Raw genomic sequence first — 18,751 nt, forward strand, 5'->3', positions numbered from 1 at the left:
TGATGCTTGGGTTGGGATCTAGGGATGAGTAGGCCTTAAGAAGGTGAAAGGAAAGGGGAGTGTGAACCTGGCCAAAGGAGCAGCACAGGCAAAGGCCTTAGTGGGAAACGACTTAGGGAAGGCCAGTGTGGCCGAGTGGAGAGAACAAGGGGAAGTGTAGGACGGAATGAAATGGGAGATGTCAGGAAGGAGCACAGTGTAAGACACTGTAAGCCCTGATGTGAGGGAGTTTTGTCTTTCTCCTAAAAACAGGGAAAGTCATTGGAGGAAGTGATATAGTTTTAGATTTATGCATTAGGAATATCTCTGGCTCTTCTTTGGAGATGAATTAGAGGGGGTCCAGAAGAGATATGAGTAGACAATTTAGGGGCTATGGCAAAGTGTGTTGGTCAAAAGGCAGCCATGTCATCTCCAAAAAAAACCCCAAATCTGGAGCCATTTGCCCCAGTTTAACTGTGGTTCCACCAGCCTGGTGTAAGACCCTGACCAGATTACTTGGCCTTGCTCTTTCCCCTTTGACATCTGGCACACATCTCTTGGGGCCGCTGTGAGGATGAAATGAGTTAATATAACCAGTAAAGCACTTAGAACATACATAGAACATGTCACGTGTGGATAGATGAGATATGAGGCTAGGAACTTAGACTAGGGAGGTAGAAATGGAGAGGAGAACTATGGCCGGGAGGATATTTAGACTGTAAAAATCACAATTTGGTAATGGCTTGGAAATGGTGAGTGAGGAAGAGTGGGGTGTCCACCATGACCCGCATCTGGGTGGATGGCCGTGACATTCAATGAGATAGGAACATCAGGAGCCCATCAGGTTTGGAGGAGTTTGGGTTTAGCTTTGCATGTGCTGAGTATACTTCCTGCTCCCAGTGCCTTTCTTTTTTTCTGTACTTGTGCCATTATAGTGATCCCTCCCTCATTTCTACACGCCCTGTAAAAAGCCACTGCCACTAAGAAGCCAGTAGGTGTCATCAATGACCAAGAAAAGATGAATTGCCTTCTTTGCTCAGATCTGGTTTGATACTTTACTTTAGCTCTTCCTAGTCTCATTTATGAGAAACTAAAGATTGAAATTTTATTTAAGTAACAAATCAAAATAATAGAAGTGATTCATTTAAAAGTAATAGAAGTGAATTTATGTAACTAATTTATATCGGATTTCCAATGGACAAGTTTTAGAAGATATTTAATAGTTACATAAATACTCATTGCTATTTACTTAACAGGACTTCACTAGTTCCATTTAAAAAGCATTGTTATTAAAACGCTACATACACTGACAACCACATCACACAGTATTGTATGTACTTCAACAGTTAAGCATAATTTAGAACACTCAAGAGGGTATTTACTGTCACTTTTACTCCTTTCATTGTTCTTCCTTCCTTCCTGATGTTCAAAGATCATATCCTGTTTAGAGAATTTCCTTTAACCATTCTTTATGTCAGCTACAATTTCTCTTCGTTTTACTTTATCCAAGAATGTTTGTTTCCCTTTCATTCCTAAAGAATATTTTCACTAAATGTGGAATTCTGGCTTTTTTTTTTTTTTTTAAGCACTTGAGAAATATTGTTCCACTTCCTTCTGTGGTTTCTGATGGGAAATCCACTGTCACTAGAATGGGTTTCCCTGTTGGTAAATCTAAGTGTTATTTCTCACTGCTTTTAAGAAATGTGTGTCTAGTTTTTGTACTTGTCCTTGGGCATGGATTTCTTGGGTTTATCCTGTTTAAGGTTTGCTCAGCTTCTTGAACTGTAGGATTGTGTCCTTTGCCAAACTTGGGGATATTTTAGCCATTATTTTCTTGAACACTTTCCTAGCTCCAGACTCTTTTCTAGGACTCTGATGACATGAGTGTGAGATCTGTTGTTATAATCTCACCAGTTCCTGAGGCTCTGTTTACTTTTTTCCATCGATTTTAACTTAGTTGTTCAGAATGCATAATTTCTATTTTCCTATCTTCAAGTTCACTGATTCTTTTCTCTCTTTTTTATTCAGCATTTGAGTCTGTCCAGCGAGTTGTGTGTTTGTGCACATGTGTGTTTTTAACTGTGGTTATTATATTTTTCAGTTCTAGAATTTCCACTAGGTTCTTCATTTTATCTTCTATTTCTTTGTTGAGATTTCCTTATTTCTTTCTTGACACTTCGTATTTCTTCAGTATTTTACATTTTTTCAGACATGTCTGTAGTTGCTTACTGAAGTATTTTTCAGTGTCTGCTTTAAAATGCTTGTCAGGTAATTCCAACATTTGTCTTTTCGCATTCAAGTTGAGATTTTCCTGATTAGTGGTATGATGATTGTTGTTTTTTTTTCTTCTTATTGGATCTTGGACATTGTGGGTGTTAGGAGTTTCTGGATCTTATTTTAATTTTCACTTTAGCATGCTTCTGACACCATGCTATCAAGGGAAGGTGGTGCCACCTCACTACTCCAAGTGAGAATGGAAGTCCAGGTTCCCCACTTGGCTTCTGTTCACACCCCTGGGAGGACAATGTGCTTCCTGACCTTGGAGCCCTAGTAGAAGTTCAGGCTCCTCACTAGGCCTCCATTGACAGCACTCACTTCAGGACCTATGATTCCTAGCCAGTCTGTTTTCATGTTTCCTTATTGGGCATTACATATAAAATAAAAATAAGGCTTGTAAATTTCATTATATCAAATTTTACATCAAAAAAGATTTTATTTATTTATTTGAGAGAGAATGAGAGAAAGAGCATGAGAAGGAGGAGGATCAGAAGGAGAAGCAGACTCCCTGCCGAGCAGGGAGCCTGATGCGGGACTCAATCTCAGGACTCCAGGATCATGAACTGAGCCAAAGGCAGTCTCTTAACCAACTGAGCCACCCAGGTGCCCCTATCTACTTATTTTTAAAGCTTAGTTTTAACGATGCTATACTAAAATACTGTTACCTAAAATAAAAATTGTAGGGGCACTTGGCTGGCTCAGTTAGAAGAGTGCAACTTTTGGGGCACCTGGATGTTTCAGTGGGTTAAATCTCTGCCCTTGACTTGGGTCATGATCTCAGGGTCAGACTCTGCTCAGCAGGGAGCCTGCTTCCCCCTCTCTCCCTGTCTGCCTATCCGCCTACTCGTGATATCTCTCTCTGTCAAATAAATAAATAAAATCTTAAAAAAGAAGGAGAAGAAGAAGAGCAGGCAACTTTTGGTCCTGGCATCATGAGTTCAAGCCTCATATTGGGTGTATAGATTACTTAAAATAAATGGATAAACTTAAATAAAATAAAATAAATATTTTATGTTTTCTCTTTCTTTGGAAGATGGCAATTTTAGCCATATCTTTGTGGAATTTGAACTCTTCAGTTTTTGCTTCTTTTGTATTTCATTGCTTTTTTTACATTGTAGGACAGACTTCTTACAGTAGCATTTACAAGAGATAAGTCTCAGGAAGACTATAACGTATGCGGCTGGAGATCTTGAAGAAAACTGAGGCTGTATATCTGAGCTATTATCAGCATTATCTGTCCTTAGTTGCAGGGTGATGGGCTACCATAAAATGCTCTTCTGGGTCACATTTCTTAAAAGGTCATTTGTATCTGGAATTTCACTTCCTTTTCTGATAAACCTGTTCCAGATAGTAAATATTCCACTTACTATAATTTATTACTAGTGCCAAGATCTGAGTCTGAATGTATCACTTCTTTTGTTATTTTATAAATTAGTGCCACAATAGCTTTTTGTTACTCATTTTTAAAGTTCTGTATGTCCTTGATGTAAAAAGAAAACAGTCACAGAGTTACACAAACTAAGAAGTGAAAGAACCCACTGGAGGCCCTCGGCTCTGCGCAGTATGGGGCCTGTTCAGTGTTAACTATTTGGGTTGTAAAAGTGGTGAACAGTTTGGGTTTTTTTCTTTTTAAATTTTTTCAAATTTTATTTATTTTAGATGGCAGTGGGGAGGGACAGAGGGAAATGGAGAAAAATCTTCAAGCAGACCATCCCACCCAAGCCTGGAACTCAGGGCTTGATTCCAGGACCCTATGATCATGACCTGACCCCAAATCAGAAATCAGATGCCTAACCTACCCAGTCGGCCAGGCACCCCTAGAAGCGAGGATGTTTTAGAGTGCTCTATACAACATCATCTCTAATAAGGAAATCTTGTTTCAGGTTCTGAGCAATATCCACACAGTCAGAGCCACATGGCTACCTAAAAAGCCCAAAACGTGGACCTTTTCTCCCCAGGTAAGGAATCTGCTAAGGGAATGGAATGAAACGTGAACATCTTTTACCTGTTAAGTGATAGGCAATTAATTACTGAAGCAAATCTGTCCATGTGTATCCCTGAAACAATGTACTTATTTTAAGCACAGAATATATGGGGCCAGATTTGAATCTTTAGATTAATATTCCTTGAAGACTTCCATAAAAATTACTTTTGTTTCTGACTCATCAGAGTAATAATTCCTATGAATCATCTCATTCCGTGGATTTTGGGGTTCAATTCTAGGAAATGCCCCCTGATGAAAATGAAAACAGAGAGATAAATTTAGGAAGTGTTTTTCACAAATGAAATCAACCGTGCTAATGAAAGCTGGGATTTCTTCAGATAAAATCAAGGGTGACGCCCGGGGCTGGTACATTATATCCAGGCACTGTCAAGCCTGGAACAAAAAAAAAAGACTGGAATGAGGTTAGGTGACTTCAAACCTCAGAGTCTCTATGACATAGATGTATTTGAACATGAAGATTTGATATCTAGATGTTCTTTTATTGTCTCTGGTTTATTTTACTTTACTTTTTTCCTACCTCTAAAGTTTCATGACTTTAGTATTCATTTCCCATAACTAATTCCCTTGGGGCACTGCACCCTAAAAACCCTCCATGAACCTTTCTCTTACTGCATCTGAAGATCTTCAAGCAGTAGGGATTCAAAGAGAGGGCACAGGGCATAGAGGAGGCCCAGCCACCCGGTGTGTGTGCTGCATGTGCCCATGCTTGCCTGTCATACATCTCCTGAAAGTCCAGTTTGATCTAAGCACCCTGCTGCTTGTATCTCGGCATAATGCCTCACAGTTCTGAAGGTGCATCTCTGTGTATTTGAAGCATTTAGGGTTGAATTTTCTAATTTTTTTCTGGATGTAAAAACAAACTGTTTGGAAGAATAAATATTAAGAAATTTTTCCTTTTTGAGGGAAATTAAGCATCTGTTAGGTGCAAGACATTCTTCCTAGGCACTGTGGGAACTTACATGTTGGTAGAGAAGAAACATATATGGCTATGATAACAATAACCTGTCTTTATGGAGCTGTGTCTATGTGCCAGGCATGGTGGTAGGGCCTCCTGGGCATGATGTATGATCTCATTTAATCCTTAGAATAGCCCTGTGGGGGTGGGGTGTGTTGATAACCACCACAAGGGCAAAATGTCATGGTTGCAGGGCTCCCAAGGGTTGTGAAAGCGCAGGGGAGGATGACCTTAATTCCAATCCTCAGGCTCAGGGAAGGTTTTGTAGAAGAGAAACCAGACTTTGAGGGCTGGGGAGAATTTTATAGGCAAGACAGAGGGGTGTGGTTGTCCAGAGAGAGGAAAAGGAATGAGCGAAAGAGAAAGGAAAGGAAAATTTGCAAGGCACACCTTGGAAAAGTTGAGCAAATGTGTGTATGAAGTCTTCAATTTTGGTTCTGTTTACAAAAAACAAGGATTAATATACATATCTTATTATATATGCAAACTATTTTTATAACACCTCTGCAGACTTAGGTACCGTACATGTTTCACACTAGCCTCTATTCTCACCAAAGAGTGAATGAAGATAAAGGTATTTCCCTCAACATAAAACTTAAAATTTTTTTTGAAGATTTTATTTATTTATTTATTTATTTATTTATTTGACAGAGATCACAAGTAGGCAGAGAGGCAGGCAGAGAGTGAGCGAAGGGAATGCAGGCTCCCTGCTGAGCAGAGAGCCCGATGCGGGGCTAAATCCCAGGACCCTGAGATCATGACCTGAGCAGAAGGCAGAGGCTTAACCCACTGAGCCACCCAGGTGCCCAAAACTTAAATTTTTTTAACGTAAAATTATTGGTGTGGATAGGTCCCATCCATCTGCTCTCTGTTTCCTTTAAAAGGACCATTATTATGATGCAAAGTTATAAACTGTGCACAAATGAGTAGAGCTGAAACCTCCCTCCCATTTTAAATTTTTATTCGTAACTTCATTTTCTTTATTGTTCCAGGTTACTGGCATCTTGCCTTGCTTGCTTGATGGCGATTGTTTTATCAGATCCAATTCTTCATCTCCAGATCTTGGAATATTATTTGAACTTGGAATTTCTTATATTCGCAATGTATGTCAGTTGAAAGATAAAGCTTTCTAACGTATCAATGAAAGGGAAGTTTAAGAAAAAAGTCTACATTTACAAGTAAAATAATTGAGGCTTTTGTGTGTAATAAAATTTTAATCTCTTGAGGAATGGGAATTATGGTTCTTAGTTTATATATAGTGCTGCTTTCTCAGTAGCACTTACAATAAAAGTATATTTATATGTATAGCTTGAGGGAACTTCAGTGCTTTTAAAGAATGAAGATTTGAAAAGGATGAGACTGCAGAAAGTGATGAGAGATGTTCAGTGGCATTCCCACAGTGTTTTACCTCTATCCTAGAGGGTCAGGGTATATTTAACCTTGTGACTGACAGCTCTAATTAAGGGACCTGTCAGAGTGGTAATTTTTATAAAGGGAGCACCAGAAAATTGGATTAACTCATGTCATATAAACAATTGAACCAGGAGGGTCTGTGATAGTTATTTTTATTTTATTAAGTCTTTTATTTTAATTCCAGTATAATTAACATACCATGTTGTATTAGTTTCAGGCGTACAATATAGTAATTGAGAGTTCTGTACGTTGTTCGGTGCTCGGCATAATAAATGTACTCTTAATCATCTTCACCTACTTGACGTGATAGTAATTAAATATCTCCACATTCTAAGAATACCTCACTAGGTGTAGTATATAGGCCTCAAGGTGACCCAGAAAACCAACTGCTATTATATTGATAGTATTACACTATCCTTTCATTTCTTTAAGGCAGATGCACCCATCCATGTTATGGGTGGGTAGGACAGGAGAGGGGAGCAGGGCCCGAAGCAAGTCCCCAGTGGCCTTTAGTAGGTAGAGATAAAGATCTGGTGGATGATTAAAAAATTAAAAATAATTTAATCTGTGCATTCCATCTCTCACTGAGACAAAGCTGCATAGTCCCATGTAGTACTGATGTGGTTTAGATCATTCCACAGAATGTTTATATCATTCAAGAAACAATAGCAGCAGTTGCCACATTGTCAGGTTTAAGGGATTTTCTTTCTTCCTTTTTTTTTTTTTTTTTTTTTGGATTTTATTTATTTATTGGGCAGACAGAGATCACAAGCAAGTAGAGAGGCAGGCAGAGAGAGAGGAGGAAGGAGGCTCTCCGCAGAGCAGAGAGCCCGATGTGGGGCTCGATCCCAGGACACTGGGACCACGACCCAAGCTGAAGGCAGAGGCTTTAACCCACTGAGCCACCCAGGTGCCCTGGGATTTTCAAAAGTAATTTGACAAGATAGGATTTTCACTTTATATACTACCTTTGCCATCTGGCCGGCAAGGAAAATGGGACCCACTGTGTTTTACTTTATTTTCTTGTGAAGAATTTTTTAGTCCTAGAAGTGAATGCTAATTTTGTTCCCTTTAAAAGACTTGGTATGTGCTTTTAAATTCGACTGGTTCACATAGTAAGTTTTGTGTGCCTGTTTATTTCCTAGTCAACCGGTGAAAGAGGAGAACTAAGTTGTGGCTGGGTGTTTCTTAAACTTTTTGATGCCAGTGGAATTCCTATTCCAGCAAAGTAAGTTGCCTATATATTCCTTCCAAATGAATAATTTTGTAGAAATTCATTATTTAGAATCTGGATATGTCGGGTTTGCAGAGTGTATAATGAGTTAGCATTTCAAAAACTTGGGGGAGAAGTTTTAATGTTCTTTGAGTGATATATGAGAACAGCATGAACAGGGTCATCTTAAAGAGGAAGAAATACCACTTACAGAATAGGCATTTTGAAAGATGTTTACCCAGGGGGCCCTAGGTAGTTCAATCATTTGAGCATCCATCCGACTTGGTTGTGGTTCAGGTCATGAACTCAGGGTGGTGAGACTGAGCCCTGCATCTGGCTTTGCTCTGAGCATGGAGCCTGCTTGGGATTCTCTCTCTTCCTCTCCCTCTCATTCTGTTCCTCTCCCACCCCTGCTCGCTCCCTCGCTCTCTCTCTTTTTCAAACAAACAAACAAAAAATCAAACAAATAATAAAAGTTGTTTACTCTCTGTTGGAAATGTTTTTAAGTAATTTTCTATGGTATTAGCACATTTCACAGTGCTGAAACAGAACCTGATTCTCTCCAAAGAGTGGGAAAGCTAAGTCCAGGGTCCCCAGGTCCTCCGTGACTCTACCTTTCTCCTATAGGTGATAAACTGAAATTGTAATGGCAGTCCCTGTAAATGAATTTAAAATTTAAGACCAAAAGGCAGACGGGTACCAAATATCTGTGTTATATACATAATGGTCAGATTTTTATCCCTCATATAAAATGGGTTCTCTAAAATGAGTAAGAAAAAGACAGTCCAAGTTTTTTTTTTTTTAATTTATTTTCAGCATAACAGTATTCATTGTTTTTGCACCACACCCAGTTCTCCATGTAATATGTACCCTCCTTAATACCCACCACAGTCCAAGTTTTTAAATGGGCATACACAAAAAATCTAAGTCTAAGATATAAACAAGAAATGCACAGAGGAGATAGACATGGGCAGTCATCAGGATGGTAATTAAGATCCAAGGTTTGGAAGTATACCATTCAGGGCTTGCCCCTGGCTCTGTCTGTGTAACTGTAAGCCAGGTTCCAGATTTCTTGCCTGCAAGCGCCAATTTCCTCTTCAGAATGGGAGATTGTAAAAGTTCCTACCCCTAAGGGTTATTATGAGGATTGATTTAGACAATGTTCCCTGCCTTCTATAACTTCTGCTTACACCCCTCTTTAAGAGGGGTAAGAGGAATGGCCTCTTTACGAGGCATGGCCTCTTTACCACAGGGCAGAGGTGAAAGTTCAGACTCCACTTGTCCTGCTCCGACATCATCCCCGTGAGAGGGGGAGGGGCACGTCCTCCCAGAATGTAAAAGTCCAGACTGCTTGTGATTTAAATTTGTCTTGTTTTGTTTTGTTTTTAAGAATGTCTAGGGTTTTTAGCTCTAAATGGTGGGAGGGAAAAGGATGTCTACTCCATCTTTCCAAAAGGGAAGTCACAGCTATTTTTTGAAGTGAGGTAGAAGCCCATGTATTGATACAGAAACATTTCCAGTGTATATTATTATATGGAAAAAGCACATTACAGAATAGTATGTGTACGGTGGCTCCACTTTTGTTCATGAAAAACTGTATTCGTGTGCATATGTGGGCAGGCTTGTGTAAGGTGTTCCCAGAGGTTGCCTCTGAGGAACAGAACTAGGGAGTAACACAGTAGGATTTAAGAGAGCTTTTATTTTCTACTTTCTATACTTAGGTAATATGCAACTTTGAAAGAAAATATGTCCGTTTTGAGATCTACTGTGTATATATATTTGTTTGCATTTGCATAGACAAAGGTAGGGCAAGGGCCTTACCAGACTAGAGGGGATGTGGGGAAGGATGTTTTAGGGGGTTTTTTTGGTTTGGGTTTTTTCTTTTAAGGTTTTATTTATTTGTTTGAGAGAGCAAGAGCAGAGGAAGGGGCAGGGGAAAAGAGAAAAGCAGACTCACCACTCAGCAGGGAGCCTGACTCCACTAGGCAGATCCCAGGACCCTGAGATCATGACCTGAGCCAAAGGCAGACGCTGAACTGCCTGAGCCACCCAGGCGCCCCTGTTTTGTTTTTTTACTTACCATTTCTATGCCATTTAAACATTTGAAAAATATATTTAAAATACATCATTAATACATTCATTAATGTAAGTCATTAAAATCAAAGCACTTTAATGGCATCAATTATTTTTTCTCACTTTAATGGGGAAAATGTATTTTCTACAGTTAAAAGTTAAAAGAAAAAAAACTTTATTTAGAGGAATCAAGAACTTTCATTCTCACTTACCAATGAGACAAATAAATGTCTGGGCATGTTATCTGTGCTAAAAAAATATTTCACTACTGATTTCATTGTTTCAAAATGAAAACATGTGATTTTTGCTATTCTTTCATAGAACATATGAACTCTTCTTGAATGGTGGCACCCCTTATGAAAAAGGTGTTGAAGTGGACCCTTCCATATCCAGAAGAGGTACAACAATTAGGCATTGCTTTCTCTCCTTTCCTGAAAAAGTACACAGACTATGCATCAGCGAAGTATATTCTAATAAGTATAACATTCTTTATTGAATTCACATTTTTTAAAAATAAGTCATTTGACAGTAAAATCCTAATTATTTTGATCTAAGTGCTTCTTTTCTTGGTAGCATATACAAGACTCTAATGTAGGAAATTGGTAAACTTGAGGACTGTTGATTAATGCTTCTCTTTGAACACTGGGCTGATACTTGCAACTGGCACAGAATTAATGACATAGACTAATTCTGAGGTTGCCTGTTGCTGGGTTAAAAGACATAGACATTTCAAATTGTGGTATACATGCCAAGTTACCTTCCATAAATATTGAGCATCTTTTAATACATTCATTGGCCAGGCACTGTGCTAGATAATGGGAAAATGGAGAGTGAGACAGATACGATCCTTGCCTTGCAGAGCTCAGCTCCTGACAGGTTTTGGACTCTCCTTGTTTCATGACTTAGAACACATAGCATTGTTGCTGCCCTGGTGATGCCAGGCCTACCTTCTTGAACAGGAAAGGGTTTGGGACCTGGGAAGCAGTTGGATCTACCTGGAGTTGGGCATGCTTTAAAAAAAAAAAAAAATTAGGATTTTATTTATTTATTTGACAGAGACAGTGAGAGAGGGGATACAAGCAGGGGGAGTGGGAAAGGGAGAAGCAGGTTTCCCGCTGAGTAGGGAGCCCAATGCAGGGCTTGATCCCAGGACCCTGGGATCATGACCTGAACGCAAGGCAGACGCTTAATGACTGAGCTACCCAAGCGCCCCTGTGGGCATGCTTTTTAAACTTCCTTTTTCCCTTTATAAAACCTGGCAACAATGCTGCCAATGCATCTGGTGTAGTGGTAGCTCCAGGGGCCTGTCACATATCCTTAGGGAGGCTGGGAGGCTTTAATGCCATGCCTTATCTTGTTATCAGCTCAATCAGGGTATGTGAGGGACTCCTCCTTTTCATACGATTATGATTTTTTTTACCCCAAATCTTTGTTTTATTGTAAAAGGTATGTTGTTTTATTATACTCACTGTCTCAAGCACTTCAAGTTTTGAGATTTATTTTTAATTTTTTTTTTAAGCACATGGGAGTGTTTTCCATCAGATGATGACAATGAGAAGGCAGCCTCAACTCCTAGTAAAACTGAGATCTTTGAACAGAAGATCAAGAGACTTGCTGAGGTTGGTACCCACTCACCTGGCCAGTAAACTTGAGTTCCTTTAGCATTTATAAACCATCTCTGCCTTTGGCTTCTCCTCCTTCATGGTCAACTTTTTTTGGTTAGTTTTTTCCTCTTTAATTCATCTGCCAAGGATCAGAAGAGAAATGGAATGGTAGGAAAATTCAAATCAGCTTACTCTTTTGTTTAACTAGTTAGCTCAAGTGATACATTTGGTCAGAAATAGTAGAGAAACTTGGCTAATTTGAGCTTGACAACCATGATCCTATTGTCAGGGAAATTTTTTTTTTTTAAATATCAGGTTAGTTGAGGTATATTCTACATACAATAAAACTTACTTTTTAGGTTTACAGTTCTCTGAGTCTTGATCAATGTGTATAGTCATGTAACTACCACCACAACCAAGATGGAGAACATTCCCTTCATTCTAAACAGCTGTCTCCTTTGTGGTCAACTCCCCAGGCGCAGCCTCAGGCAGCCACTCACCTCTCTTCTTTCCCATCCATTTGGTTTTTGCTTTTCAGTTCTCACTTTTTCGTTTCAGAGGTAGAATTTAGTGATTTATCAGCTGCATAGAACTATGCTCTTCCCAGGGCTCATCACATCATGTGCCCTCTTTAATGCCTGTCCCCCAGTTATCCCCGATCCCCCTTCCCACCTTCCTTCCAGCAACCCTCGGTTTGTTTCCTGTAGTTAAGTCTCTCATGGTTGTCTCCCTCTCTGATTCTCTGATTTTGTCTTATTTTTTTTCCCCTCCCTTCCCCTATAATCCTCTGTTTTGTTTCCTAAATTCCACGTATGAGTGAAATCGTACGATAATTGATAACACTGATTATCTGATTGATAACACCCCCTAGTTCTTTTGTTGCAGATGGTAAGATTTCATTTTCTGATGGCAGAGCAATATCCATTGTATATACATACATACCACATCATTTTTTTTCTTTCTTTTGTTATAATTTAATTTTTTTTCAGTGTTCTGAGGTTCATTGTTTATGTACCGCACCCAGACACACCACATCTTCTTTATCCATCATCTGTCAATGAACATCTGGGCTCTTTCCCTAGTTTGGCTATTGTGGACATTGCTGCTATAAACATCAGCGTGCAAGTGCCCCTTTCAATCAGAGATAAATACCCAGTAGTATAATTCCTGGGTCATAGGAGAGCTCTGTTTTTAACTTTTGAGGACCCTCCATACTGTTTCCCGTAGTGGCTGGACAGTTTTCATTGCCACCAACAATGCAAAAGGATTCCCCTTTCTCCACATCCTTACCAACATCTGCCGTTTCCTGACTTGGTAACTTTAAACATTTTGACCTGTGTGAGGTGGTTTCTCATTGTGGTTTTGATTTGTATTTCCCTGATGCTAAGTGATACTGAACATTTTTTCATGTGTCTATTGGCAATTTGTATTCCAAGCAGTTTTGCCTTTTCCAGAATGTCATACAAATGGAGTCCTTCAGTATGTAACCTACTGAGTCTGCCTGCCTTCACCCAGCATACTGCTGCGCTGGAGGGTCATCTGTGCCATTGCATATAGCAGAAGTTGTTCTTCGTTGTTCTAAATAGTGTTTCATTTGATGGATAGACCATGATGCCTGTGTGCATTCACTAAGTGATAGACATCTGGGTTGTTTCTGAGTTTGGGCATTTATATGTAAAGCCACTCCAAATATTTACATATGAGTTTTTTGTGTGTGGCCATCTGACTTTATTTCACAGAGATGTAAATACCTGGGAGCAGGATTGCTGGGTCATCTCGTGTCCTTCTAATTTTATAAAAAACTTCCAAATTGTTTTTCAAAGTGGTTACAGCATTTTACACTCCTAGCAGTAATGTATGAAAGTTCCAATTAATCATATTCTTGGTATTATCTATTTTTTTTCTATTATGGCCATTTTAGTAAGTGAGCAATGGTATCTCGTGGTGGTTTTAATTTGCATTTTCTTTAGGGGGCTTTTTAAAATTTATTTTACTTTTTAATCAGTTTTCTCTTATTGATTTATAAAGCTCTTTTTAGATTTTTGTTTTAATGCCAGTGTAATTAACATACAGTGCTACATCCATCTCTGATGTACAATATAGTCATTTAACACTTCCATACATTCCATACGTCATGATAAATGTACTCTTAATCACCTTCACCTATTGCAAGGAACTTTTTTTTTTTTTTAAAGATTTTATTTATTTATTTGACAGAGAGAGATCACAAGTAGGCGGAGAGAGAGGAAGGGAAGCAGGCTCCCCGCTGAGCAGAGAGCCCATTGCAGGGCTCAATCCCAGGACCCTGGGATCATGACCTGAGCCGAAGGCAGAGGCTTTAACCCACTGAGCCACCCAGGCGCCCCATATTGCAAGGATCTTTTACACTAGTAGGTTCCCAGATCTATCACCTTCCAACTCAGTAGCCTCTTGAACAAGTTATTTAACTATCTTTCTCAGGATCCCAATGTCTCCATCTTTAAATGGGCATAATAATATCAACTCCATGAAGCTATAATGAGGTTCAATGAAAAGAAAGTATAAAAAACACCTAGATTGTTTTTATAGGATATGGCACAGAGTAAAACACAGTAAGTGTTAACTGTAGTTATTTACTATTATTATCATATGTATAGATTAATGCAAATATAATTCCAGGTCCATGGTACAGTTATGTCATAAAATTGGTTTAAATGAAGATGGGCTCTATAGCTGGTAAGATCAGGAGGGATTTGAAACAGGCTTTGAAGGATGGGAGAGATGTGCACATGTGAAGATAGGAAGCCATGGAGAAAAGGAACCGAAGTATAGAGGGCATATGGTGGACAGGAAGGGTGGAAGGGAAGAGCAGGGCCTGGGAGCAGAAACTGATGAAGTTGACCTGTCCCGCCATGACCTGCTTCTTGCTTGCTGATTACCAAGAAACAGAGTAATAGATGAAAACATGACATAGCCTCCTGAATTGTTGCTTTCTCATTCTGGATCATTCTCCTAGTTTCCATATTCCTTGTTCTTATATATGATACTGAAATGTGTTTTATAATTCTAGTATTGACAATTAAATCTTTCAATAACCATTAATAATGTGTTCATGGATATTATTCATTCTCTTGACTGTCCTTCCCCTCACCCCCGGATGTTTATAGCACTTGCAAATTCCCTTTTTTGGCCAGTGTTTCCTTGGAAAATTGTTATTTTTCAAGATTTAAAAAAAAGAAGCACAGTAGCAGTCTTTGTAAAAGAAAAGCCAAAATCCTGTTTGACTTCATTCTTCCTGCTTCTGCAGCCTCCCACTCCTCATCTCATTGGTAAGCTTCCAAGAGTCCCCAAGTACTCCCAAGTGTGTCTTTCAAGCACAGATCTTAATAGTGTTGCTTTGCCCCCAAATACTGGTTCCAAGACACTTTTACAATCGAGAGATCAGATTTGTCTGGGCTATACACAGGTCAGGTAGGCAGGCCCTTGCTTCCTAAGCAGTGAATGTTCTATATGCTGATTCTTTTTTTTTTTTTTTTTTTTTAAATTTGACAGAGATCACAAGTAAGCAGAGAGGCAGGCTGAGAGGGGGAAGCAGGCTCCCTGCTGAGCAGAGAGCCAGATGCGGGGCTCGATCCCAGGACCCTGGGATCATGATCTGAGCTGAAGGCAGAGGCTTTAAACCACTGAGCCAGCCAGGTGCCCCTGTATGCTGGTTCTCAGAGAGGGGTCCCGAGTCCTTGCCCTCCAAACCCCAGGAACCAAGGTGCTTGTTTGATCACAGTACATACTAGGTACCCGAAAAATGTTTGCTGAAGAATTTCTAAGTGGAAATCTTCCTGCTAGGTAAAAGTGTACTTCTTAGGACCTCTGCTCTGCCTCCTGCTGTCCCTAACATCCCTGTACCTTGTCTTGGTGTGTGCTCTTTTCTCCTCCCACAGTCCAGCGGGGGACCTGAGCATTGCCACTCTACTTCGTGTGATCCAGAAATGTGTATGCCTGGCTTGGGGCTACTCTCTGGTGCAGCCTAGGCTGGGGCTGGCTCTCACGGAGACCAGGCCATGGGCACAGAGAATCCAGAGGCCCACGCCTCCCTGCGGAGCCCAGGTGCTGTGATGTGGGGGCTGTGCTGTGGGTCCAGAGTGAGAGACTGGACACCAGCGTGGGTGTCTTTGGGCATCTCTGCCCTGAGCCTGCACACCCTGGAGGTGATCCATCTCAGCCCCCTCCCCACCCCTGACTGCCACCTTCAAGTGGCTGGGAGAGGAAGGCACATAATGGTACCAGCAGCCCTCCTCCTCTCCTTCAAAAGTACATCCCACCTCTCTCCCCATCCTCCTTTGCTCAAGAACTTCACCTTTGTTTGGCCAGATTCCTCTGCTTCAAGGAGAAAGAACAGAGGCTTTTAACATTATGCCAAGCGACATACAACAATGCGCGCCTACACAAGGGTGGGAAGCCCAGTGAGAGTTTGCCCTCCCGCCCATTTTTCCCCCATGCCCTTGCTAGCTGGCTTATACTAACCTCTCACCAGCCAGCAGTCTTGCTGGCATACCATTGCTGTGCATACCATTGGATATCCAGAGACCCTCAAAAATGCAAATTAGGGCGCCTGGGTGGCTCAGTGGGTTAAGCCGCTGCCTTCGGCTCAGGTCATGATCTCAGGGTCCTGGGATCGAGTCCCGCATCGGGCTCTCTGCTCAGCAGGGAGCCTGCTTCCTCCTCTCTCTGCCTGCCTCTCTGCTTACTTGTAATTTCTCTCTGTCAAATAAATAAATAAAATCTTTAAAAAAAAAATAAAAAAAAAAAAATAAAAAAAAAAAATGCAAATTAACCCACGTAGACTTGTCTCCTTTCCAAAGAAATAGCACCAGAATCCTGCCCGTGGGACTGCTTTCGTGGAGATAGTTGTAATCATGGTGACCCTCTCAGCATGAGAGCAAAGAGGGAGCAAAGAGATCCTTCAGTTTCCCCAAGACGTGCCATTCTGATTTTGGAGGCATTTTTCAATGGGGTTTTTTTACCCTGATGTGATTTGGCCAAAGGCATGCTTTTAAGCCCCAGATGAGGAAAAGCGCTCAATTTCGACCCAGATTCCCAGTGCATGCGTTCAGAATTCCAAAAAATACCAGTCTGTAGAACTAGGCTGTGTGCATATGTATAAATTCGCCATAAACCTGTTTGTTTGCCTTTGCCTTTTATGATGTCTCCCATTTTTTTTCCTCTTTCACTTCCATTGTATTGTTTCTAAAAATAAATGAGGTAATCCTGTTACTAGCCTGGGGCCCGTGATTACATTCACTGCACTTGCACCATCAGAGTTTGCTGGTGTATTTGTGAGATCAGTAAGAAGCACATTTTTACTTCTTCAACTGAGCCAAACTCAGGAGCCCAGAACTTTCTGGCCATCTTAGATTTGGGAAATTCAGAGGATGTCCCTAAAAAAAAAAACTAATAAAGTGCAGCAGTCCTGCCTCATGTCGAAGGAAGGGAGCGCCCAGGCTGTGGGAGGAACGAAGGCCTCTACCGCAAGCTGGCAACGATGGCAGCCAGACCGAGCAGGCGGGTCTGTGAGAGGAGAGGGAAAAATGGAAGGAAGGTTACACCCCTTCCTCTAGCAAAATCACTGGCTATATCTTACAAAATCACCATGAGCCATGGTTTGGGCATGCATCTGAAACACGGCCCAAAATGGCCATAGACCAGAGGGCAGGATGTGCACCAAACCTTAAGAATCACAGCTGAGCCCTCAGCAGGCAGGCATGTGGTGGCCTCAGAGGAGCCTAACTGATTCTCCACGGCCAGTCTTTGAAATCCAGGTCAGACACAAGACCAGCAGCAGAGCAGCAGAGCAGCAGCAGTGGAAAACAATGATTTCTCACTTTGGGTGCCACATGCCCTATATGAATGGCAGAGGAGCTGTCTGGCATTTTTTAGATGTTTCTAGAAGTGCAGGGATTAAGAAGCGGTCAAGGATACTTACAAAACTCTGTGAGACTACACCTGGGGATCCCATTGCTCTCGCATCACCACGGGGATTACGTTCACTCTGTTCTCTTCCAACCTCTTTGAGGGCAGGAAGCCTGACCATTGCCTCTGCGACCAATGCTCCCTTCTAAAATACTTATTGTGGGGACACCTGGGTGGCTCCGTCGGTTAAATGGCTGCCTTCGGCTCAGGTCATGATCCCAGGGTCCTGGCATCAAGTCCCACATCCGGCTCCTTGCTCAGTCAGCAGAGAGTCTGCTTCTCTTTCTCCCTCTGCCTGCCACTCTGCCTGCTTGTGTTCTCTCTCTCTCTCTGTCAAAAAAAAAAAAAAAAGGTCTTTAAAAATAAAAATAAATAATAAAATACTTATTCTGGAAATTAAAATAAAGGATTAATTTATAAAAGTTAAAAGTCTATTTTTTAACTTTTGTTGGATTTCTTATTCTGAAGATACTTCCTCCTTGATTAAGCACATGGTTTGCAAAAGGTTTTCAAGATTTCCTTTGCGGTCATTCTTCATGCTTAATGACAGAGTTCATGTATTTCCAAAAATAATTCTTAGAAAATGTATATTTAGAATGATTCAAGACATTTTCTTGAGTATCTTCTAACTTTAGATCTTGTGCTCAGTGAATTCGCAGGAGGCATTTAGCACGTGTCATGTGTCAGGATTTTTAAACACTCACTTGTCATGTTTTCAGATTATTATTTCTGAAATAATATTGAAATTTTGGCTCTATTTTATAAAAAATATTTTCTTCTTTTTGATGCTGTTGTGTATGGAACTGGTTGTAATTTTCACATTCTTCATTAGTGTATAGAAACATGACTAATTTTTGTATGCTAATTCTATGTCCTTCAGCTTTGCTAAATTTGTTTATTTGAACAGGGTTTTTTTGGAATCTTTAGAGTTTTCCTTATATAAGACCATGTTGTCTGTGAACAGAGATAAGTTTACTTCTTCCTTTCTAATTTGGATGCGTTTTGTTCCTTTTTCTGCCTGGGACTCTGGCTAGGACTTCTAGTACTATGTTGAATAAAAGTAGTGAAAGCAGGCATCCTTGTGTTATTTCTGATCTTAAAGAAAAAGCTAATGGCTTTTCACCATTGAATATGATATTAGCTGTGGGATTTTCATATATGGCCTTAATTATGTAGAGGTAGTTTTCTTCTATTCCTAAGATCTTTGAGTGTTTTTATTATGAAAAGGTATTGAATTTTGTAAAATTCTTTTTCAGTATCAGTTGAGAAGATTGTGTGGGTTTTTT

General features: G+C 40.3%; 1 protein-coding gene across 2 annotated transcripts in view; it reads left to right on the top strand.

Annotated features, from left to right (window-relative positions):
* NPHP1 (nephrocystin 1) overlaps positions 1-18,751 on the top strand; it is a 55,189-nt gene that overhangs the window by 24,341 nt on the left and 12,097 nt on the right. For both annotated transcript variants that reach the window (XM_059188414.1, XM_059188415.1), the window contains exons 12-16: positions 4,140-4,214; positions 6,209-6,319; positions 7,775-7,857; positions 10,237-10,313; positions 11,435-11,534. In XM_059188414.1, coding sequence (XP_059044397.1) covers positions 4,140-4,214; positions 6,209-6,319; positions 7,775-7,857; positions 10,237-10,313; positions 11,435-11,534 — 446 coding nt within the window. The remainder of the gene's footprint in view (positions 1-4,139; positions 4,215-6,208; positions 6,320-7,774; positions 7,858-10,236; positions 10,314-11,434; positions 11,535-18,751) is intronic.

Source organism: Mustela lutreola, chromosome 9, assembly GCF_030435805.1.
Source record: "Mustela lutreola isolate mMusLut2 chromosome 9, mMusLut2.pri, whole genome shotgun sequence".
NCBI lineage: Eukaryota > Metazoa > Chordata > Mammalia > Carnivora > Mustelidae > Mustela > Mustela lutreola.